At 40.2% G+C, this 19,001-nt stretch overlaps 1 protein-coding gene across 1 annotated transcript; it reads left to right on the top strand.

The window, feature by feature from the left end:
• Window positions 1-613: 613 nt before the first annotated feature.
• Window positions 614-18,382, top strand: LOC116723646 (interleukin-1 receptor-like 1). Its single transcript, XM_032568706.1, has 12 exons — window positions 614-1,014; window positions 4,495-4,561; window positions 5,838-6,084; window positions 10,605-10,788; window positions 10,914-11,064; window positions 11,311-11,376; window positions 11,980-12,106; window positions 14,406-14,554; window positions 15,470-15,607; window positions 16,697-16,861; window positions 17,050-17,183; window positions 17,922-18,382. Exons 2-12 carry the CDS (start codon window positions 4,498-4,500, stop codon window positions 18,168-18,170), a joined length of 1,674 nt encoding a protein of 557 aa, XP_032424597.1. The 5' UTR covers window positions 614-1,014; window positions 4,495-4,497; the 3' UTR covers window positions 18,171-18,382.
• Window positions 18,383-19,001: the final 619 nt, after the last annotated feature.

The raw sequence follows: 19,001 nt of genomic DNA, 5'->3' as shown, positions 1-19,001 counted from the left end.
TTTGAAGAACTAAAATAAAATGTTAAAACATACATTTAAAATAATTTAAGTTCTAGCTGTATTTGAAGTGCAGTGTGAGTGATAATGTAATTTTGGATATTTTAGTTTTTTAGTTTGGTACAACTTAAACGTCTGAGTTGAATCTCAGTAGAATTACGCCAAAGAGATTTTAATTATTTATTAGAAATTTTTTTTTTTTGAGTAAGAGTGACTTAAATTTGTCAAGTTAAACACACTTAATAAATTAAGTTATAAAAACCTAGTAAATTTAGCTGGATAAACTTAGTAAATTGAGTTGGTCAGACATACGTCACAAAAAAGAATTGAACTCAATTGTTTCAAGTAAAGTCAAAGTAAAAAGATCCTTGAAGTTAATTTAAGTTAGTTAGATTTCTAAATTTGAACACAAATAAGTAAGTTGTCATCAATAAACCAAATGAATTAAGTTAGATTAATGTAAAAAAAAAAAAAAAAAAAAGTCCATAGATGAACTACATCCAAAAACACTTTTTATAGTGTAGTTAGAAGGCACTTGTGTTTTTTTTTTTTTTTTAGTACATTGCCTATTTAGACGTGTATAGTTGTATGAAATTCCCGGTGTGGTCTATTTCATGAATCCCACGGACGTGGCCGGGTTTGTTCCTGGATTAATTCGCATCCAGGAAGGAAAACAAGCCCATTAAAACCAGCACGCGGCTCATATAAGGCAGGACAGGACCGCGCGCTGTGAGGAGAGAACCGCGAGTCAGGCTCAGGAACTGTGAAGAACTTCTTCCACAAAGAGGATAAAAGCAGCAGGATTGCATCCAGCGCTGTCTGCGCTCCTGCTCCTCTTCCTCTGGTTCCCACTAAGCTGCTTTGGCTCGTGAGCGCGCGCGTATAAGCCTCATTAATTTCCGTTTCTTTGTTTTTTTTTTTTCTTCTTCCTAGCAATAGGGGAGGGTCGATGCCAAAGATAAGAGCTCGAGCAGGCAGCAAACTTTTCTCAGAAGTCATTCGACCTGAGCAGTCGAGGTAAGCAGAAACTTACATTAAATGTACACGCGCTCGTGGACTGCTTGCTTTTACACAAACCAGCGGGCTGCTAAAAATCATCAAACGCTTCATTTAATTAGTGAATTTGGCAAAATGTGCTGTTCCTATTTTTATTGTTACTGCTGAGGTGCGAACAGAGGTGGGTAGAGTACCCAAAAACTGTCCTCCAGTGAGAGTAGCACTACTTCCACATATTTCTACTCAAGTAAAAGTAAAAAAGTAGCCTTAAGTAAGAGCAAAGCAATTATTTGGGTAAAAAAGCATACTCAAAGTACTGAGTGAGTGATTATCGTAATTAATGTTTAGCAATTACATCTTCAGCAATTACCAAAATATAAAGTTAAGTGGAAGTTTTGGTATTTTAAGGAAAAATGACAATAATTCTTGTCAGTAACAAAAAAAACCCAAACAAAACTAGACAAATAAAGATGTTTCCAAATCAGTTTCTTTCAGTAAAAATTTTGAAATTTTAACAAAAACTTTAAGTGTCTGGTGAATGTTTGGTTGAAACATGTCTGGTTTTCATTCTGCGGCTTGAGAATCCATAAATGTTACTCAAATAAGATTAGCTATACTTCACGGTGAAATTACTCAAGTAAAAGTAAAACGTACATTATGGTAAAAATACTCCTAAAATTAATTTTGTTTTCAAAACAGATACTCGAGTAAATGTAACTAATTACCACCCGACTCTAGGTACAAATAAAACTTTTGTTTAAAGATATTTTATTTCAGGAAAGGCGAGTACTAGCTAAATTTAATCAGTTACAATTACAGTTACAAGGAACTGGGGGAAAAAAATACTTCTAAGTAGTTTTCCTTCACCGTACTTTTTAATTTTTACTTGAGTAAAATAATCACGCTGCATTGCCTCTTTTGAGTAAAATTTCTGGAAACGTTAACCGATGTGAGTCACGCTGGACATAGTTTAACCAAAAAAAATGCAGCAGACACATTAATATGGAGAGCCATTTCAGCCAAAATTAAATAAATAAATATATAGGGGAAATAAATAAATAAATGAGTAAAAAAATAAATAAATTAGTAATTGGCACCTTTATTCCCATTTATATTTATTCATTTATTTATTCCCAGATTTATTTCTGCCTGGCCTTTTTTCATGTCCCTATTTTCCTTTTTCATTGATCCTATCCCATTTTTTTCATTTTCATTTGTCCGTTTCCAATTTGGCTGAAATGGCTCTCCATACATAAACACGCCTAAAGTTTATGTTAAAGTGAGATTTGTTTCACACAAGCCTCGTTGTTCTGGTGTTATTTTCTATCTGCGGAGCCTGTTCTGCCATTTCTACTAGTTTCACAAGTTATATATTGAAAAAGAAAAACATTTGGAAAATATTTCTTCTGACTGGCTCAATTTGACATTTAGTTGCAGTGGTATTTACTTGAAATATTGGTTTGATTTTAGTCTTTAAAACGCTTGACTTTGTTCATAACTTCATATTTTTGAGTGTCTTCCTTATAAAGTATTACATAAGCCATTGTATGAGAATGCAAGAAAACAAAATCAGATCTGTCAGTCACACTTTGAACGTGTTTGTTCAAACATTAACTCGCTTTATTCATATCCAATCAACACAGATTGGATATGTGTTGATTATCCAATCAACATGTTGTACATTGCGTACGACAACATCAACTTGCACTTGGAAGTTGGGATCTGATCTCTGTGAAACTGCAGCAACTTTTGTTTTTGTAAGAAATCTGGGAAGATTTTGATCATTTTAAGTGCAAAAGTTTCGACACCGACTTTTTGAATTTGAGGTGAAACGTGGTTTGAATGTGACAGTTCATACAATGCCTGCTCTAATGTAAATTTCCAAATGGCCTTTAATTGTGCACAGTGGCTTCATTTGATTGATTCAACTGTAAATCAAATGTTACAGTGTCCTCTGTAAAGAAAATTATCAAAATGCAGCATTGTTACGTGCATTTATGACAAGCTACACAAACAGCCGAACGTGAACGCTAATATAAAACCTGAATTATCAGAATGTGTTTTCACATGCTAAAAAAAAACCCAAACCGTCTTGACACAAAAGCGTCAGTAAAACTTGAGGATTAGAAGACGTTCATAGATAAATGGTGGACCATTTCAAAAGTTTACGGAACTTTAAACCAGTAGAATAGGTTCATTCTCTTTAAATGGCATCATGACACGAGTTGACAGCTTTTAATCATTGCCTGTGTTGATGATCTCAGGAACATAATAAGTGTTTCAGAGCAACTGAATGGCCTGCTAGAGACATCCTGTAAAAAAGTCTTGGTCAGATTTCTGACCAGGTGTTTCTGGTGAAGCAACAACATCAACTTACAGAAACATTGTGGCTTGTGTTGAAAACCAACACCGGACTATTCTGTAACCATGACAAGGTATCTTTTTGTGTGTGACAGTTGGCTTAGTGTTGAGAGGGAAAGACACCCTAACGCTTTTGGTCCAACACTAATTATCCATCACAATATTTTTAGCTGCATATGAACGGTTTATTGCGTTCGTAAGCCATTAGGGATTCTTTTCAACAGGAAAGACGTTTGTTGAGCTTCAAGACTCAGGAAATGGATGCAAGAAAATGGTTACATGCTAAACAGCAAACATCTGAAAATGTGACAAACAAGACTGTATCTCAAGACCACCTAGTCAGTCCAAAGGTCACAAAAATCCCCAAATCTCACTGTTAGAGAACCGCAGCAACGAGTGGCGTCTTGATGTCCAGCAGCAATAAGTGTAGAGATTACCTGTGTGTGGATCCAAATTATAGTCGTGTAACTTTATGTGATTATTGAGAATGGTAAGTTAAAATGAAAAACAGTTTGAAATACAGTGATCATGCTTGTGTAAGATGAGCCATTCAACCATAACAGTGAAGCTACAGTTGACTCAACCCACTCACAAAGGAAATGAGCAGCACCTCGTTAGCTAATTCGGTGGTATAAAGTTACATCATCCTGTCCCTTTTTCAAAATAGCTGCTGCAAATTTGAACCACTATCAGTCAAATCCAGATGAAATTGAAACATGACAGTATGAGAATCGACCTGCACAATCTAAAAACTGCGAATCCACACTTCTCTGTTTTCTGTGGTAGCACTGCAGTGAAAGCCCATAAAATGTCTGGGTTTTTATTGGCAACAGCTTCTGGTTTATCGTATTTATAGCTGCAAAGAAAAAAAAAACTGGACGATATTTTTGCAGTCTTCTAGTTTGTGAAACATGATTTCTGATAAGGTTCTTCGGAAAATGATTTTGTAACTGCACAGATCGTAATCATCTGCTGAGACAGCTTTCTGATGAACTTTACAAAGCCCCTGTTGTCTAACAAATCTACCTGTGGGAGGGAGAAAAATCAGATTATTTAAACTACGTGTGTGTGAAGCAGACAGGAATTTGAAGAAAAGCAAATGAGTGTGAACAGTTTGAGAATGAACTTTGTCTCTTTCAGCTAATGGACGTCTCCAGGCTTCTGCTGTCCGTCGTCATGGTGATGTCCACGTCTGATGGGACACCAGGTAGTGTGTGCACAAACGACATCGACGAAAGAAAAGAGAAAAGTTATTAGTCTTCTTCATTTATCATAGGCAGTCACACTCTTGAGGCCAGAATGACATGCATGATGTAAGAAACATCATCAGCTATGTGATGTGACTGCAGAGTTTATGGCTCATGATGAGAGACAGTTCATCATGTAAACATGCACAACCAGAGGGCAAATTTAAAGGAAACAAAGCAAAGTTTGTTTTGGGTGACAAATGACAGAGAAAAACAAACATTCTGGGAATGATGCCACACCTTAGACACATTATGGTAACTCCCCTAAAAGCACAAAGGACATGTGCATTGATTTTAGACAGAAGCCCCATAACACAAATCAAACAGTAATTAAAGGTCAGACAGTGGAGACAGTAGAGAATATCTTGGGACTATTTTGGATAATAAGTTAAAATTTACCTGCCATTCAGAGAACCTGCAAAAAAAAAAAAAAAAAGGGCCAGCAAAGATTGTTTGGTCCAAGAAAGCTTGCAAAGTTTCAGGTTGATAAGTCAATGATGTTCCTATTTTATAGATCATATATTGAAATTGTGTTGACTTTTTGTGTCCTCTGTTGGTTTGGAAATCTTAGTATTAGGTCAAAAAAATGCCTTTAGCAGAGTAATACTGCTAGTAATATGATGTTAGGAGTTGAACAATGCTCGCTTACAGAACTGCTCAAGAAACACATCATAAGGAAAACTAAAGCCATTCTTGCTGACAGCTCTCACCCTTTACATGCTGAGGTCCAGTTTCTGCCTTCAGGCCTCTGGCTCAGACTTCTTAGTATAAAAAGTAACAGGTACAAGCTCTCTTTTGTTCCTGCAGCAATATCTCTTTCTAATGCAGGACAAGGTGGAGGGGCTGATTGTTAGTGTTCGTAACAACTGTTGGTCAACAATGAAATACACTGCTGTACTCTTCTCGTTATTTATTGATTTATATTTAATGGGTTTCTTTTGTGTATGTGTTATTGTTTTAAATTTTTTTTTTTTACTTTGACACTTTGTTTTTTAGTTTTTATACTTGATTTAACATCAGTTGCCCATTTGGGACACGAATAAATCTGAATCTGAATCCCCTAAATCCTTAAGAAGGAAAGTAAATGTGTATCTGTAAAGCACATTTCAAAAGATAAATCCCACAAAGAGCTTTGCAAACAGGTAGTCAAAAGAAGGTAAAATTAAATGTTGTAGTACATTTCGATTAAACATTGACCATTCTTGTTTTAAGTATCTTCTTTATCCTCATTTTCAGAAGCATCAGATTCTTCCTGCTTTCACCTGGACCAGGAGATATATAAAGTTATTAAAGGTGAAGCATTTTATTATGTGCCCTACGGCATGGATGACCCCAACCTGCCTGATGCAAACATTACGTGGTACAAAGACGGGTCAGAGGTCATGAATATCACCACAGACGAGGCACACAGGATTCATTACCATGGAGGAGCGCTGTTTTTCTTAAACATCAGCGCTAACGATGCTGGTCACTATTCTGCCAGGTAAGGACATTTCTTTATGTTCAGCTCTGGAGCTGCTGTGACACTGCTGCTTTGTCTCGTGTGGTGATATGTCGAAAAATTAATGTTACATGGATTTAAATATGAGGAAATTTATGGATCATGTTAAACCTTAAACCTGATCATGTATTTGAAGTGTCACCCTTATTGATGTCGTTTTTACCTCAGATTAAAAAGAACTGACTCCCTTTCATAGTTCATCGCCAACATATTCTGAACTAAATTCACAGCTCTAACTTGTACTAGATTTTATTTATTGATCATAATTTGTCTGAAATAAAGTTTCTGAAAATATACAAGTCTTGACATAATTCACAAATTACACAAATATGTATTATCCTGGTGTCTATCTGGGGTTTCTCCTCCTGTTGTCCTTTATAGTGCTTTAAAGTGGCTTACTTCCCAAAACAGCTGCTCTTATTTATGTATTTTAATAGTTTCATCAACAGAAAAAAACCCATTTTAGTATAAATCGCTCCATTTAGATTACATTTGTAAATACGGCCACTGTTAACTGTCTTATTAACATCAAGTCATTATATGCTATGAGTTTTTTCCCCTCTTTTTTCCTCTTTGCTTCTCAGTCAAAAACCCACAGGAATTATAAATAATGGCCAAATACCTACAGTTGAATCTGTCTTATTCACTATTGCCTGTACCTTACAGGCAAACGCTTGGCAGAATCATTAGGTGTTAGGTTACAAGTGGAAAAACAAAGGGAGAATAGCATAGAGCAACATGGTGAAAAATGCAAAAGATTGGATCTGACAGACTACAAGGCAAAAGTATAAATACAGAGGAGGGGGATTACTAGGTAAATGATCAGGTGAGTCTAATTAACTGATTCGTTGCAATGGTTTAGGAATATAATCTGGGGCAGCTGATGTAGACTGACAAGTAAAGCCTGCAGGGCCAACATAGGAAAAAGACTGATAAAAACAGAGAAAATAACAAATTATGTAAAATACTTAAAAAATATCCAGAGGAAACATCTGAACAAAATGACAACAGAGAAACACAGAGATGACTCAACAACCATGAAACAACATTTCAGCAAACACTATGAATATCGAAACAAAGGAATGAACTGACCACAGAAAAACTGTGTCTAAAATTTACAGGTTCTAAAACTGAAGATTTACAGTAAGATATTGACACTGAATAACATAAAAAACTGTTTCCGTATTCTTTCAGAGTGCATGTTTTTCTGCACACCAACAGTGTGTGATTGGTGGCAAGATTACATTTATTTAAAGAACCGAGAAATGATGAGCTCAGCAACAATAGTTGTGCTTCCTGTTAGTAAAAATAACTAATCTACTGGATCTGGTAAACTTTATTCTGCCATGTTCATCACCAACATGAACATGGTGATGTTCATACTCTTTCATAATGAAGATTATGAAACCCATAACATGTGCTGCAGGCAAACTGAAGAGTTTGACGTCCTTTATCAAGAGCCTTGAGTAGCAAGGTGTGTGGATGCATCCGTCTTTGTCAAACAGTCACTGAGTTGGTCTTCTATTTGAGACCACAACACTGAACTTTCTTAGTTGCAGCTCTTTAATTGAACTGATTACCAAGCAAAGCCTTTTCTCTGCAACACATTGAATTGACGTAAGTGCATCAACAAGGGAGAAGTTATCAGCGACACAGATTGTGTGGAAGACAAACAGCAGTATTGAGTTCAGAAAACAGACAAAGGTAGTTTTTCACCTGCAGGTGTGCTTCTGACAATGCTCTTAATTCTCTGTGACTGCCATTAAATGGAAGAAAGCCGCCCATTGTTGTCCATTAAAACAATGAAGTACCCACCTTGAGTACCCCCATCTGATTTCCAGAAGACGCATCAGTGAATGTAACCGTCTCTAATTTACTGTTTTCCTAGCCTGGTATAAATCCAGCTCCTTGTAGAACGTTTTGCTTCGCACAGAGGGTCTCAGCTACTAAGAAATGATTGCTTCCTGGACGCTGTTGAAGTTTTAAATTTTACCCAAACACCACCGTTTGGCCACGACATGGGTAATGCACCAATACAAAGCTACAATACCGGACGTTGCCTGCCGTGTAAACAACTGTCCTCATTTGCAAAGAGAGACGTGGCAGTCCAAACAAGGCAGCTGCTAATGTTAAATATTTGGAAGTGTGACCAGCTCTGACTGAACAGCGTTGTTCAATTCCTCCTCTGCCGTTTCACAGGCAGACTACAACTCTTTTTATTTCATTTTTCTTTGCTTCATCATATGACGCGTTCTTATTCGTATCATGACCATCTGCCTGGACATGAAGATCTCCCAGCTGTGAGAGATCAACTGATCCACTGTTGCTAGCCACCTCTGCAGGCTCAAGCAGCTCCACAAGCCGTACCAGTTCTTGTACTTCACAGTTGCTTTGCTGTCATGCCCCAGGACTTTTGCTTGTTGTGATATGCTGTCTGCATTTATGAATGTTACAATTTAGATCTGGTAAACTTTATTCCGCCATGTTTGTCACCAAAACACATGCAGCACAGTATAAATCTCATGGCATGTGCTTAGCAGTGGTGTCCAAAGTCGGTCCTCAAGGGCCGGCATCCTGCGTGTGTTGGTTCTCTCCCTGGTGGTACTAACCATTTCAGCATGTCAATGTTCTTGACATTTGGCTCTTCTATAGAGCCCTCATGTGCAGACTTTCAGATACTCTCTAAAATTTACAAGCAACAAGCCAAGAACATAGATAATTATCTTTCTATTTTCACATCTTACAAGTCCTTCATTGATAAGATTTTTAAAGTACAGCTTGCAATGGATACACAGTACATCAGTCTTACTTTAATCAAACTGTTGCTCATTTCTTACAACTAGTTACTTTCAACAAACATTTTTTTCATCCTTGCTGGCCTTAACGGCCTTTTGAGCACAATGGATTTACTGTAACCTGTGTAGGCACACTATTTATCAGGAGAGCTAAAAGTAAATCAGGAAGAACTAAAAACTTTGTGCACCTACAGTCCTATGTGGTTAGCTATTCTAGCAAACAAAGTCAAAATAGCATCCAAAGGTGTTACAGGGCGGTCAACAAACACCAGTAATTACTCACTTTCTACTGGAACTTTTAAAACTGCTCAGTTTATTATACACACAGATAATGCTTCAGCAACCACAACAACAAAAAAAGTGAGTTTTCCCTTCTCCACATCAAGGCAGGAAGTGATGGTTTTAGTGCAGAAACTTCCCACATATAAGGGGAATTTCCAGAGATTGTGTTATTAGTGACAGCAACATTGTTAGTCGACCAAAACGCAACATTTTTGACCATTTTGCTGTCATGTTTAATAGCATAGCATTGTTAGTCCACAAGCTGATAGCTGATGGTTGGTGGGGTTAGCAAGACAGTCTGCTCCTGTAGCTGGTCTGCAAGTCCTTGGCTTAGCAGACACACTGTATGGATTTGGTTTTTCTGTGTATTAATTTAGGTTTCTGTGTTCAGTTGAGTCTCCACTACCCAGGTGTGTCCTGTTTCCTTGATTACTCTCTTGTGTATTTAATCCCTCCTGTGTCTGTTTTTTTCACAAACATGAAAACTAAAACAAACCCAAAACGTTGATCATAAAGACTGATAAGTTTGAAGTTCTGTGGTATGTAACCCTTGTCTATTCTGTCAGTTGTCGTGTTTCTACCAGTGTGAGTCATTGCCTCTGCTCATCTGTGCAATCTGGATTATTGAGCTTTTTTTTTTTTTTTTTTTATTGCCCCGCAAGGGGTCTTTTTGTGGGCTCTAGTGTCCCTTTTTTTTCAAAGTAGGCTGACAGGAAAGGGGGAAGGAGAGGATCATGCGGTAAACGTCGTCAGGTCCGGGAGTCGAACCCGCGACAGCCGCGTCAAGGCCATGTTGCCTCTGAATGTGGGTCGCGCTAAACCCTCCGCCACCACGGCACGCGATTATTGAGCTTTTTGTCATTAAATCATCATTGCCTTCACTTCAACCTGGGTCTACTGCTTTTCTCCTCACTGTCTACACCCCACTTCATGACAAAAAATCCAGAGAAAAGTCTGGTTACTGAGACATTATCTCTGGGATTTCATTTCATATGATGAGAAATGTCATCGGTTAAACATAACTTTTAAAATTAGTTAATATACCTTGGTACCGGTTATTGGCCCATGACTAGATAGTGTGTTGCAGTAATTCTGCACTTTTACTGTTAATTGAACAGTTTTTAGTCACAGCAACAGATCTGAGGACATTTATCTCAGTCCTGTCAGTTGAGCACTTAAGCTCTCGATCCTCAGGGCAGATTCTCCGAGCTCCTCTCGGGCCATGATAGCTGACGCTCCATTCATCTCTGACAGATGATGCAAGTCTTCAAGTTTAGCCTTGTAGGTGCTCTCCATGTTGTCCTTGTAGATCTGGATCTGCTCTTCATTCTGTGCTCTCATGTCTCTCTGTATTTTAACTACCAGATCCTTTTTCTTCTTTGATGTCGGAGATCAGCTTATCTGTGAATGTTTCTTTCTCCACAGGCACATTGAGCCATCAGGTGAATGTTTCTACTATCATCTGAAGATCGAGGTCTTCGATGAAACAAGTCGAGAGAATCTGACCTATGGATCTATCCGAAACTCTGACCAGAACAAAAACATTCCTTGTCCGCAGCCTGTTAAAGACACATGCAAAACATTTAACGGGAACTTCACCTGGTTCAAGGTTTGGGAATCTCTGATTACTTTATTTTGTGAAAACACATCACAACAGTGGTCGGTTTCTAAAATGTTAACAGAAGATAAAAAATGTTTCCATCCCTTCTGACGTCTTCCTCGTTTTTATTGCAGGGCAAGAATCTCATTCCTGGTCAACACAAAGAAAGCCTGTGGGTAAATGATGCAACAAAAGACGATGAGGACATCTACACCTGCATATGTACCTGGACTCACAACCACAAGGTGTACAACTCTTCTGGTTCCAGGAGACTTTTTGCTCTAGGTGAGTCCTTTTAGATGGTTGGGTATTCAGAGCCAGGCAGGAATGTGCTTTGCAATATTAAATATAAATGAAGTGAAAAAGTATTTGCTCCTTCTCTGATTTATTCTGCTTTTTCTTCTTTGTCACATTTGTTTCATCAAACTGATATCAGATTCTCACTTTAGTTGATTTCAGTTTATATGTAGTTTTTGTTCTTAACAAGAAAACACAACACAGTGAAAACTTTTCAACTCTGCTCCCTTGTAGACCCACGCAACTTTCCAAATGCAACAATTGTCTCTCCATCCAGCAAGGAGCAGTTGGCTGATGAAGGTAAGAAAACTGCTTAAAACATTAGAAAGGCCATAAATCCCTCCGTTAAAGTTTGCATCCCGACTGCTGGTGAGTTCTGGTCTGAGACTCTTTGCCTTAAACCATAATAGGGCTATAAAAATATACTTAGGATGGATTTTCTCCTTTCTCTTTTGTGCTGCCATGTTCAAATAGTCATTATCCCTCCAGTAACACAGATTAGCATAAATTACAAAACAAAAATAAATAACTAAATACAATTTTGTTGGCACCAAACAGACAACATTTAAAGGCATCTGATATTGTTTATTCCACACATTAGTTTCAGTCTAACTGTTGCTTCAGGTGAATATTTTATTGAATTAAATAGCATCCATAAAATAATATGTTAGCTTTAACCTTTTACCATTTGAAGTTATGGACACATTTTTATATAGAGAGAGACAGATTACTATCATTTCTATACTGTAAGTTTATTTATTCTTTTATTACAATATGTTCAATAAAGTCAAACTCAAAGGTTTGTACTGATTAAAGTTTCAGTAGAAATGAAACATTGTTATAAAACACACACAGTGAGTGGAAACTATATTTGAATGTAACAAACCATCATGTGTTCAACAGGCTCCAGCGTGAAGCTGAACTGCACTGTTTACTGTGGGATTAATGCAGAAAGGGACTGTGAGGCCACATGGTTTATTAATGGAAACCCAGCAAAGCAGATGGACGGATACAACGAAACCACCGCGTTGTAAGTCTGAACATTATGTTAAATATTCTGTGATAAATTTAGCTCAAAGTTATGAATTTTTAACTTGTCCTGAGTGTCATGGAGTGGTGCGGTGAAGGGTGGTGAGGCAGACGCAGCGGACCCAGGTCAGATGAATTATGATGATTTTAATGATAAGCACAGTCCAAACAACGAGCAGCAGGCACATGGAAACACTGACGACAACTAGACTAGACATTGACGTTGACAAGGACCCGACGAGGAACAAGGAACACAGGTGGAGTTAAATACACGGGAGGGTAATCACAGAAACGAGACACACCTGGGAACAATCAAGGGGAGAACAGGACAACGAAGAGACTTAAGGACACAGAAAACTCTAAATAAACACAGAAAAACACAGATCCTGACAGTACCCCCCCCTCAAGGGCGGCCACCAGACGCCCACAAAACAAAAACACAACAAGGGTGGGCGGAGGGGCGCTGGACAGGGGGCCAGAGTCCAAAACCAACAAAAAACAACCCACCATTGTGGGCGGAAACACAGGAAGGGCCAAGAGTCCACAAACAACAAAAAACTACCCACAGGGTGGGCGGAGGCAAAGGAGGCGGGAACCACGGAGGTGGTCTGGCGGTCGTCCGCGGCGGCGGGAACCACGGAGGTGGTCCGGTGGTCGTCCGCGGCGCTGGAGGCGGGAGCCCCGGAGGCGGGAACCACGGAGGCGGTCCGGCGGCCGTCCGCGGCGCTGGAGGCGGGAACCCCGGAGGCGGTCCGGCGGTCGCCCGCGGCGCTGGAGGTGGCGACGAGGAGTTCCGGGGGCCGCCCACAGTCGGCGACGACGAGCACCCAGAGGCAGGGTCTCAGGTGGAGCGCCGAGAGTCGGGGTCTCGAGTGGAGCGCAGGGGGTCTGGGTCTCGGGAGGAACACTGAGGGTCAGGGTCTCTGGAGGAACGCAGAGGGTCTGGGTCTCTGGAGGAACGCAGAGGGTCTGGGTCTCAGGAGGAACGCTGAGGGTCAGGGTCTCAGGAGGAACGCTGAGGGTCAGGGTCTCGGTAGGAACGCAGGGGGTCTGGGTCTCGGGAGGAACACAGGGAGTCTTTGGAGGAACACAGGGAGTCTCTGGAGGAACACAGGGAGTCTCGGAAGGAAGTCCAGAGCGCAGCCTCGGGGCCGGCTGCGGAGGAGAGCCGGGGCGGAGCCTCGGGGCCGGCTGCGGAGGAGAGCCGGAGCGAAGCCTGGGAACCGGCTGCGGAGGCGAGCCGGAGCGAAGCCTCGGGACCGGCTGCGGCTCCGGAAAGCGACGAGGGGCCGGGTGCACCGGCGGCTCACGTCGCTGTCTCCGAGCGGGCAGCGGAGGTGGCGGCTCCGGAAAGCGACGAGGGGCCGGGTCTCCCGGCGGCTCACGTCGCTGTCTCCGGGCAGACAGCGGAGGTGGCGGCTCCGGAAAGCGACGAGGGGCCAGGTCTGCCGGCGGCTCACGTCGCCGTCTCCGGGCTGACAGCGGAGGTGACGGATCCGGAAGGCGACGAGGGGCCGGGTTCACCGGCGGCTCACGTTGCTGTCTCCCCCGGCGTGAGTAACGGCGGGGGCCGAATCCAGGGGGTTCCGGGGTGGTGACTGGTCGGATCTGACATTTTCTAATCGCCAGGGTGTAGTCCGAGTCCAGTCCCATTTCTTCCAGCAGCAGCGGAGATGGCAGGATTTCTACGTCCCTGTAGAGATCCCGCTGAGCCAACTCCAACTGCTGCTGGATCCACGCCTCTTGGTCGTGCTGGGCCATAAGCTGCATTCTCACTGTTCGGTATGGTCGGGTCCTTCTGTCATGGAACGGTGCGGTGTTGGTGGTGAGGCAGACGCAGCGGACCCAGGTCAGATGAATTATGATGATTTTAATGATAAGCACAGTCCAAACAACGAGCAGCAGGCACATGGAAACACTGACGACGACTAGACTAGACATTGACGTTGACAAGGACCCGACGAGGAACAAGGAACACAGGTGGAGTTAAATACACGGGAGGGTAATCACAGAAACGAGACACACCTGGGAACAATCAAGGGGAGAACAGGACAACGAAGAGACTTAAGGACACAGAAAACTCTAAATAAACACAGAAAAACACAGATCCTGACACTGAGGGGAACCAGTATGCCTTTAGAGTATTTTATAATTATGTATTAGAAAAATGGAAGAAAGTTAAATATCCATTAAGAAAATGTAAATTTAAATGGATGTCCTAGTAATTACGTCAATACTCAATAAGCATTTATACACCATTGATGTTTATATAACTTTTAATGAAACATTTTATTTCTCAGAGAGGTCAAGGAGCCTTCAAAGAGAACCTTCGCCACAGCGACCCTGACCATCCAAAGGGCTTCAGCCAAAGATTTTCAGCATGAGTTTAAGTGTGAGGGCTCAGGATTTTATACAGTAACCTCTGCAACTTTAACTCTGAGGCAAAGAGGTTAGTGTCACCATTCCTTCCTTCTGATGTTCCCCTAAACTTTTCAACTTCTGGTCTGAGATATGAGTTACAGGAGCTTATAGTTCTTAATGATACTATGCTAATGTTGCAAAAAGAAAAAAAGAAAAACTAAATCAAATATAAAAATAATTAATGTAGAATCAATAATCAGCATTCTGTCATATCCATGGCCGTTTGGGTCGGGTTTTTCTTTATGTTTTATCGTTCTTGTCAAAATCTGCCAATTTCTCTAGATGTTACCGTATTAGTTCATTTCTCTATTTTAGTTTGTTTTTGTCTTCAGTTTTCTGTATGTTATTTTCTTCAGATTTTTCCCAGGCTTGTTCTTTGGATTTCAGATCACTTTAGTCTCAGTTAAGCTTCTGTCTTAATTAGACTCCTTCCTCATTTTCTGTGTTATTCTCTTTCATTCTTCTGACTAATCTTTTGGTTTCTTGTCACTTCACTAACCTGCTACGGTGGCCACAGAGGGTCAACAGAACGCAAAAGCCACAACACAACAGGAAAAGGCCACAATAGAAGCAATGTTAATGAAAGTCATGCAAGTAAAGCGTATCATAATTTCTGATTTAGTTAGCTTCTGTTTTAGCATGCTTTCGCGTTTAGCATGACTTCTGTAACTTTTTGCTGTTGCATTGAGGCTTTTGCATTTTGCCCATCGCGCTCATGCATTACCTGGCTACCATTTACATTTATTAGAAGAGCACTTAAATAAACAAAGGCTTCAATCATTTTTTCTGATTTCTAAAACCCAGTGGGTGGCCTGGACGTTGGTATTCTGATGTCTCTGGGAACATTTGGACTAATACACACTTGGTCTAATTTCTGTTCGTAGCTGATTTTTGTTGGATTTGTTAGGAATCTTGTTGAAACATGTTTGTATTTGTCTTCCAGAGTCCATCATTCCCCTCGTCATTTCAGGGACGTGTGTGTTGCTGATTGCTGTGTTCGCCGCTGTGCTGGTGAAATATTTTGCCATTGACCTCGCTCTGTTGTTCAGGCCCTACTTCCCTCCAGGAAGATGCAATAAAGGTACGATAAACTCAAGGTTTTAGTTTTTCAAAAGATGAAATCTGGAGATTTCTATCAATTGAAGCAAAAGGCTCCAAATAAATAAGCTGAATTTAACTCGCATATCAGTCTTTTAAACCAGTCACAAAAATGAACAATGCTAAATAACTGCTTTTTATACAGTTGTGTTATAACTTTCTGTTAATATCACATTCATTTTGGGTCTTTTGTGGTTAATTTGAGCCATTCTTCTTTGGGATGGAGTGGTGATACAACAATTTGAACAAATTTTGAGAAACAAAAATCTAGCGCGCAAGTTTGAATATGTGACATTTTTGCAGAAAATGCAAACTTAATTTGTATTGCTTGACTTGTCTGCACGTTTCAACCGTCTGACCCGAAACGTTACACTCAGATTAAATGAAATTGGTTACGATGATCAAGAAAAACCCAAAAACGAGAATGTTTTTAAGTGCATCAAGAACTGGAAGGTGTCTCTTCATCAATACCATCTAAGAAAGAAACACTTGGTCTGAAATTAACATTATCAAGCTGGACAGAAATTTAAACAAACCGAGTGGAATACTAAAGGAAGACGACCACCTAAAAATAGTTCAAATTTACCTCACACCAACTGGGGAGTTTCACAACTTATGTCTGGTGGTGGTGAGTGAGCAACAATCAGAGGTTTGCCTCAGAATCTCCTCATTGCTCTTCAACAAGTGGCCTGAAATGGAAAAAAATATGGCTGTGAGAATTCCCCCCCCAAAAAAACAAGACGTTTACTGGGACCACATCCAAATCATGATCTGATCAAGACATGAAAGCTGAGAGCTAAAATCCAACATGAGTGAAAATTAGCACATGCAGAAAACAGCTGTTTTTCCTTGCATGTAGTGCAGCGGTGCACAGTTTCAACAAAGCAAAAAAAAAAAAAGGCAAACTTTGCCTTTAGAGTGTAAGAGGTTGAAGAACTGGGTTTACTGTGTGTTGTGTTAAAGGAGAGGTAGACAGTTCAGGAAGCACGTTAAGGCAGCTGTGATTTAAGTTAGCAGAACAAGTCACTGCCTGCTGAATGGGAATCTTAAAGATCTTGTTTGTGTGACCCAGATATGAAGATGTACGATGCCTACGTTGTTTACCAGACACAGAGCTTAGACAAGGAGACGGAAGACAAACTGTCCAACTTTGTCACAAAGACTCTGCCCTCGGTTCTTGAAGACAAGTGTGGATATCGACTCTTCATCCAGGGAAGAGACGACATACCGGGGGAAGGTCAGTAATGTCTCCCGTTTGTCCTCGGGTTCGGCTTATAGAGCGTCTGTCTGCGGCAGAAAGACGTCGAACAAGTTCAAGGGGTGTGAATACTTTTGAAAGGCGATGTTCAGAGAAACAAAAGAGGATTATTGCACATCAGTGGATGAAATGCACTTGAACTAATAAGTATTTTTCTGATCCATCAGATCGTGTGGAGCTGGTGGAGAGCTGCATTAAGCAGAGCAGGAGGCTGATGGTCATCCTGACACCAGGATCCGGACCTGAGATGATGGAAAATCCCACCTCAGACCAAACCTCAGTGATTGGATTTGACTGGCAGGTAAAAGAGTCTGGGGGCTCAAAGGGGATGGAGTGGGATTAATCCAGTTTGTATTCTTCTTGTTTTAATTAAATCTAGGTGTTTACAATGCTAACGGCAAGGCAGTAAATCACATTGCAACTCGATATTTTCACATTACAGTTTTTTCCAAAAGCTTTGATGTATTTCTCTGATTATAAATTTAAATGCAGTGGTGGGAAGTAACAAAGTACAAGTACTTAGTTACTGTACTAAGTACAATTTTCATGTATCTGTACTTTACTTAAGTAGATTTAATAATGGATACTTTCGACTTTTACTCCACTACATTTTACAGTAAGTATCTGTACTTTCTACTTCACTACATTTCTACAAAAACATCGCGTTACTCGTTACATCCAAGTCGCACTGCATGTGAAGTTCAGGGGCTTAACGTGGGGCTGTAAGGACTTCAGGACTGAACTGTGAATGACACGTTTTTGCAGGATACCACCCAGATTTTGCAATTTGTACCGCTTTAAAATTGTCGAAATGTCAAAACCAGTGTGAGTAATGCAACAAAGAAAGTAAATATAAAGCGTGATAAATAGTGTATCATAGCAACAGCTGCCTCTGAGGTGAAGTTGTCTGCAACAACCATGGTCTCTTCTTTCTATTATGAACTGCTGGCTAGTCGTGGTTCAAGCACGTCTTAGATCACAATAAAATATTTTAGTTTTTCTAAACCGGTGAACTGAATGCGGTCTAAATATTCTCCAGGTCGGGCTCCACCACGTGCTGGTGCAGAGGGAGATGAGTGTGATTCTGATTCAGCTCGGAGAGATGGGGCCACGAGGTTACACTCGCCTTCCTCCAGGCCTGCAGCACCTGATCCGTCAGAGCGCCCCCATCAGGTGGTCGAGGGGCTCACACACAGCCTCCAAGTGGAACTCACGCTTCTGGAAGAGAGTGCGATACCTGATGCCAGCCAGACCTGCCAGAAAACGTGGTTTGTCTGCTGTCATCTAAAACCGCCGAGCTTTGAAATGTGAATATGGAAAATTAAACTGAAATGACGGACGGATTCTCTACAATGAATAAAGATGAAGGATTTATTAGGAGTGTATTAAATTTTAGTTCTACTTTAACTCTTCAAATGTAAGATGTACGTTACAGAATGTGTTTTACAATCTGTTAAACATCTTGTGTGACAAATTAAAGCTTCAATGTCTCAGACAGAGTTGGGTAGTAACTAGCTGCATTTACTCAAATACATTTACTTGAGTAACTTTTTTGGAAAAAATTCACTTTTAGGAATATTTTTTACTACGCTGTACTTTCTACTTTTACTTGAGTAATTTTATTATGAAGTATTTCTGCTCTTACTTGTAACATTTCTGGATTTTCTACCTACTGAATGAAAAACAAACATGTTATAACCAAAAAATCACCAGACACAAACACACGCCTGAAGTTTTTGTTAAAGTTTAATCAGTTTTTTTATTGAAAGAAACTAATTTGGAAACATATTTCTTTTGCCTGATGTTATTTTTGTTACTTACATAAATTATTGTCATTTAGGTCCTAAAAATACCAAACTTTCATCAAACTGTGGCACAGCGTTGACATAGATCCTCAATCATTCAGGACAACTGGATTCTTCTTTCTGTTTCCTGAAGAAGCTTCACTTTTCACTCAAAAACTTTCTTCCATTTGATCACAGTGTCCCAAAGATTCAGGTCATTTTTGGGACACTTGTATTAACAAGTCCATTATGATCACATGAGTCACTGACCCGCTCATCAGAGCTTTCATTGCCTCTTATGAAATGCCGCCCAATGTGGCCAATGTGAAGTGTTT

This window comes from Xiphophorus hellerii, chromosome 7 (genome assembly GCF_003331165.1).
Source record: "Xiphophorus hellerii strain 12219 chromosome 7, Xiphophorus_hellerii-4.1, whole genome shotgun sequence".
Taxonomy (NCBI): Eukaryota; Metazoa; Chordata; class Actinopteri; order Cyprinodontiformes; family Poeciliidae; genus Xiphophorus; species Xiphophorus hellerii.
This window is presented reverse-complemented; position numbering and strand designations above follow the sequence as displayed.

Excerpts from the sequence above, each read along its gene's own strand:
- LOC116723646 (XM_032568706.1), top strand. The coding sequence starts at position 4,498 with ATGGACGTCTCCAGGCTTCTGCTGTCCGTCGTCATGGTGATGTCCACG. Across the intron at positions 4,562-5,837 it reads CACGTCTGATGGGACACCAG|AAGCATCAGATTCTTCCTGC; the intron begins GTAGTGTGTGCA and ends CCTCATTTTCAG. Across the intron at positions 10,789-10,913 it reads GGAACTTCACCTGGTTCAAG|GGCAAGAATCTCATTCCTGG; the intron begins GTTTGGGAATCT and ends TTTTTATTGCAG.